The sequence below is a fragment of the Tinamus guttatus genome, unplaced genomic scaffold (assembly GCF_059628265.1).
Source record: "Tinamus guttatus ecotype Peru unplaced genomic scaffold, ASM5962826v1 Tinamus_guttatus_pri_ptg000208l, whole genome shotgun sequence".
NCBI classification, from domain to species: domain Eukaryota; kingdom Metazoa; phylum Chordata; class Aves; order Tinamiformes; family Tinamidae; genus Tinamus; species Tinamus guttatus.
In genome coordinates, this window is record NW_028288742.1 from 10,201,696 (window position 1) to 10,207,695 (window position 6,000).

Here is a 6,000-nt window from a genome sequence, read left to right on the forward strand (position 1 = left end):
CAATGTTGTGTGACTTATTGTGCCCTTGGTGGCTTTGGCTAATCTGAAAATAATCATGAGAGATAAAGGGTGTGGCATAGGAACAGCACAGAGGTTATGTTGGGATGGCAGGTGTTCCTCAAAACTGCACAATAACAAAAGAGCATTCATGTTCCGTGCTAGCTCACATGGCAAAAAAAGGAAAATAGGGCCCAGCCTACCAAAAGGTGAAGGGAGCCAGCTCCCATAGAAGCAGCCTTACAGGAGCAGTGTTATTTCACCTGTGCTCATGCATAGTTTACCATCACACTCGCACCTCATCTAGAGCCTTTTCCCTAGTGAAATCGGTGAAGCTCTGCAGAATGCAGAGCATTGCACCATTCGAATGCACCATTGCTTGCTCTCAAATACTCAGATATAAGTGCACTGCAGTCACTCACTCCCCGCCCCATCCCAGTGTTAGTGCAAGTTACAGCTAAATCAGTTTTGCTCCACAACAGCTTTTTAATAAAGCAGATTCACTCAGTGCCACAGAAAACAAATCCAAAGCAAGCAAAGCAGCACAAACAGGTTTTCAAAAAGCAGAATGACTGTGTGAGATCATGAAACACCCAAATTATCATCATTAATACTAGCAGCCCAGTCAAACACTTTTTGGGGTTGATTTGGGTTCAGTCTTTTACATACCAGTTGAAGGTATCTGATCATCACAGTTCTCATTCACCTAATTAGCTGGTGGACATGCTGAAAAGAGTAGAAAGCAGTAGATAGGTAGCAGTACTTGAGCAACATTTATAAAGGAACTGAAAGCAAACGAAGGAGAAGACTACTGATATTTTTCCCCCGTGTCAGTAATTTACTGGGATCTTCCTTCCCCACTGACAAAAACAGAATGCAAATTCACTACTTAGAGAACGCTTTCACTAAGATCTCTCAGAAAGTGACAAGGTCTGTAGAATTAAGAGGTAGGAGAGACTCCTGTTTGTACATAGTGCCCAATACTGTGCAACATGCATTGCAAAAACATATTACTTGCTTTCAAAGCACATATTCTGTTAGTCCAAAGTTTGAAACTTGGAAAAATAGACCTGCTTATTTCACTGAAGTCATTCAAATTTGCAGGTAGATGAACTCCTTCTAAGCAAAAGCATAGGCCCCGATTCAACAAAGCTTGATTTAGATTTTCCTGAAGAGGACACAGGCTCAAGGGTGTTGCTGACTCACAGTCACAGTTATCACAAGATTTCCGCTACTTTCAAACTCTTCACTAAACATCAGCCAAGTTTAAAAACCATGGACTAAGACTCCACAATGCCTTTATTTTTAAACTACACAGACCTTACTAGTGGGATTTTCTAAAAGCAAAAGCATTGGCCTAACTCTGCTCCAACTAAACCACTTGAAGTCCCTTCATCTTCAATCTAAACACAGGACGTTTCAGAAATATTTACATGGTCCTTTACCTTTAATAACAAAGGCTTCCGTTACCAAACGTAGCATGTACAGTGGTGCATTTGCTATTGAGAGGTCATCAATTCCAGCTCTTGCATACATGCTGATGGCATCTCTGTAGGATCCCTCCACATAATGAAGCTTTCCTAGGATCAGCATAGCTTCTGTCATATACTTAGGCTGAAACGAGAGGGGGGGGGGGGGAAGTGTTTACATGGTAGGATACAAAGGGGCAAAAAACAAACAAAAAAGGCAGTTCAGACCAACCCTGCATTAGGCAGACACAAAATGCTTTATTTTCAATTGTGCCGGCTTCACAGACCAACCATATTAGGAAAGACTTAAGTGTCTAGAGAGATCTTAGTGCTACACCCACAGGAGCAGCAGGTGACAAGGACCAGGTAGCTACTTCAGAGCTCAGTTTGGGAACACACAGTTTACCAGCCACCTCACTGGGTTCAGCAGAGCTAGTGATTCAGCAAGCATGAACTGCACGTAAAACTAACCTTGTTAGAACTACTCGCATATGCACACGATTCCCCTGCTTTTGAAGAACTGGGCAGAGAGCCTGACCCTCTAGTCGAACACTCCTTTCTCCTCTGCACAGAGTGATGAGCAAGAAAGGCCCCAAACACACACCACAAACAATACAGAATGTATTCTTACTACCTGTAAGGTTTTGTTTGGTCTGAAAGACTGAAAGCATGCACACAAATCCGTAAGAAAAACAAAATCCCAATAAAAAAAAAAAGTAAAATAAGTAAATTTTTACAGACCCTCCTTATAGACCAGAAAGCATGAAAAGGCTCCCAAACCTACACCCTCATTTTTTCAATACATGCTGAATAGACTACAACACAGGGTCCATCTTGCACATGTAAGCAAGTCGTCACTAAGAAAAAAACCTGGATGTACGGACTGTGACAACTGCCAATACCAAGACCCACAAGAACTCACAGGGGCTTTGACTGCTCCCCAGGCCTAAGCGAGGGGGAGAAAAACACAACAAAAACCAAAGGGTTCAACAAATCTCCCTTCCCCCTCTAAACAAACAAAAATTAGCCAATCAATCAATCAATCAAAAAGCTGCCAAGAAGCTAAAAACAAGGATCTCCCCCAGAAGAGCAGCTAAAAACACATGTTCTCTAGAAAATAACAGAATTAAGGGAAATATATGCTTCCAAGCTAACTATCCAGTAAGTTTCAAGCACAATCGTAGTATAACAAATCTAGAACTTCAGATTCTTGTAATTCTTATTTCCTCTTTAAAGTCATTTTTGCTATAGTGCATCCAAGGACACCAACACAGCAACAGTCATTGAGTCACAGAGTCTTAAAACGCTCCTAAAGCTGTGCAGCCTGGGGATGGGCAGCAACCTGCCATGTGCCCTGACTGCAAACTAAAACAGAGGAATTTAAACCAGCCCTCGCATAACTGCTCTGGCAGGGATGGGAAACGATGCTGTAATCCTGGACTTTTACCACAATCTCAAGTGCCTGACAGTGTGAGACCTAGAGCTGGCCAGGCGCATAGAATTCCCTCAGCCCAGGAACAGCTCACTAGGCTGTGGCACCAATCTGCACTGTCATGTAGCCATGTCCCATCACTACGGGCTGCTGCTGAACACTTAGGAGCACTTATTTCTAATCAGAAATAAAGAGGCTATATATATGTATGAGGTGTGTGTGTGTGCGCACGTGTAAGAGAAAACAAGCACATGCTTTTTTATACTCAAAAAAGTTAAGTTTCCCAAGAGATAACACTGCAGAGAGGTGGTGAATTCCCAGCATGTTACTGATATTTAGTAATGGAGCACCCTACATCAAGCAGAGAAATATGAACAAGCAATGCAGACCCTTTGCATGACAGAAGCGGCAGCTGCGTAAGAGTTACACCTACATAACACACTTACTGGTAGTTTTCCTCTGTTTAAGATATTGGTCAAATACTTTTTCGCGTCATTCAGTTTCGGTTCATTCTTTTCTGCTAGTGGAATGGAGTCCTTCAGTTTGGCAAAGTTTTCCTTCAAGCACTCTTCCAGCAGGGCCTCTGCAAGCAGCATACTGACGTAGTCCTCTGCAAACACAAATCAATCAAGAAGAAACATCAGTTAGCATTGTATCGCCAATAAATAGTAATAATAATAAAAAAAAAAAAAACACAGATCAACAGCAACTCAAAGTGAGGTCTAAGAAGAACTAGTGCATAGAAAAAGGAAGATATATTAACTTTTAGGTATTGGAAACACTGCATCTTCTATGAAAAAGAAAAAAGACATTTCCTTTTAACTTGAAGATTTTTCCCTAGTCAGATGCTTTAATTTTGACAGGATAGTTCATTTTCATGTTATCGGTCATGCAATTGTTCTGAATTTTCATCACAAAATTATGTTTAAAAATCAGGCCCTATCTTAGCAAACATTCAAGTGCATGCTTTAAATTTACAAATGCACAAGCATGAAGTGGATGCTTTGGACTATGGCTAAGCTATTTATTTCACTGAAGAGCACTGACTCCATCAGAAACTTTCAATGTTTTGTTGAAAGAAAATAATTAAAGATTTTGCTTAGAAATATCCTATATATCCATTATCACAGACAAACTTAAGGTTGACCTTGTAAAATAATTAATACGCTGCATGGATTTCTCTCTACATCAAGATCCATGCCTATTCGCAGCTCCCCTGGAGAGTAATTCAAACACAGGTGATAGTGCTGGATACAGTGCAAAGGATCATGCAAGTAAAATGATTCATCTGTCACTATTCTGGCAGTCCTTGTGTGATGGGTTCAGTTCTACAGTTCTTCATCCATACAACTAGGTCCTCGTTCAACCGTCTAGCTCAAGCTGAGTCAAAACAAAAGTCTTGGTTTTGTAAATCAAAGCTCAAAGTGCTACACTGTACATAGATTTTTTCCACCTCTACAACACAGAGGAAACAGTAGTCTCTTTCTCTATTTTAAGTCTGTGGGATAGCTTAGTCACACTTATTCTGTATACACACACACACAGCATTAATCAATTCTTTTCGTAATCCAAAACAACAACAAAATATAAAGTGTTTGGTTGCATGTCGCATTGAAGTCGTATTTTACCTACTCAATTGCAGGTATACAGTTAATAATCTAACTTGCACAGAGTGGGGTGCGTATATAAAATAGCTCTGAAAGCCATCTCAAGGACCAGGCGAGCGGAGCAGACAGTGGCACACACCGCACTCAAAGGTGGTTTTCTTTACACATACACCACCGTTTCCACACAATGCTGAAGAGCGCTCAGGTAAGGTCATTAACATCTTTGCTAAACTTAATTGTGTATAAAAGAACATGCACAACAAAGAAATAAGCACACATACAAAATCTCTAAAGGAAATATTATCGTTTAAAAAAAATCCCATCTAGACATGCTATTGTTTTTAGAAACACGGAACTGGCTTGGTCCTTACAGGGTAAAAGGTCTGTAGCAATAGCAGAGCATGATTCATTCATTACCAGCAAATTACACTGACAGCAACGGATTAACGAATAATGTTTTTACAACAAACATACTGCTGCTATTCCTCTTAATTAAAGGGAAACAAACGAGTAACAGCTCTTTCACTGCTAATGCCCCCAAACTGCATGATGCTCTTTGCATTTCTGCAAAGTGCCGCTGAAATAAAACTAAGCTCAAAGATCAGCTGTGTGGTTCTCAACATAGGGCATGCACTTAAAAAGTCTTGTAAATAAATATATATAAAGCTGCCAACCCTTCCCCCCATAGACACACTTTCCCAGCTGTGAGAAAGCCCTGCTTTCGGTACGGTATCCCAGCAAGCTCTGATAAACTCCAGGCCCCCTTCTTATAAACACTGCTCTAGAAAAGGGGCTTTGGTTCTCTGAACAACAACTATAAAGATGTGCAGTATGCGCAGACAAGACGGACGATGCGACTCCAAGGCACAGCAATCTCACGTAACAGAGCGGGCAGGAGGCACGAGCCGCCTCGGCTGGGACGATGCGACCCACCAGGTAGATGCAAGAGCGGGTGCAGAGAAGTCCCAGAGAGAGAATAGGGGTCACTAACATCAAGAGGTTGTAAATATTTCTGGTTTTCAGAAGCGTAGCCTGAAGGCGCCAGCAGAGGCTTTCGCTCACCGAAGAAAGCGGTACCTAGCACTGCTCGCCAGCCGCGTTCGGATACTCCTGAGCTCGGCACGAGGGCAGCGCCGCTAAGCGGGGCGCGGCCCCTCCGCCCCCGCCGGCTCTCCCGTTGCACCGCAGGGAGACGCCGCGAGCAGCAGGAAGCCGCAGCTCAGCTCGCTCGGGGCCCCCCTCCAGTGCCCCGTCGCGGCTCGCAGCCCTCCCGGCCCGCGCAGCCGCCGGCCCCCGCTCCGCCCCGCGGCCCGTGCCGGCCGCGCGCGCCCCGCTCACCCGCGTGCTGCGCGCCCGCCGCTTTGCGCGGCGCGCCGGCCGCCGGCTGCAGCTGCCGCGCCAGGCGCTGCAGGCGGCCCCAGCGGCCCTCGGCGCGGCTCCGCTCGACCTCCCCCTCCAGCTTCACGTGCCCGTGCGAGCCCTTGGCCGCCATCTT

At 44.1% G+C, this 6,000-nt stretch overlaps 1 protein-coding gene across 2 annotated transcripts in view; it reads right to left on the reverse strand.

Annotated features, from left to right (window-relative positions):
* Positions 1-6,000, reverse strand: part of TTC7A (tetratricopeptide repeat domain 7A) — a 159,381-nt gene extending 153,381 nt beyond the window's left edge. The window contains exons 1-3 of one of the 2 annotated variants that reach the window (XM_088524277.1): positions 5,844-6,000; positions 3,345-3,508; positions 1,443-1,611 (exon numbers count right to left, since the gene is read on the reverse strand). In XM_088524277.1, coding sequence (XP_088380403.1) covers positions 1,443-1,611; positions 3,345-3,508; positions 5,844-5,997 — 487 coding nt within the window. In that variant the 5' untranslated portion in view covers positions 5,998-6,000. Of the gene's footprint in view, positions 1-666; positions 718-1,442; positions 1,612-3,344; positions 3,509-5,843 lie in introns of those variants that run through there. The other variant, XM_088524276.1, reaches the window with a different exon arrangement.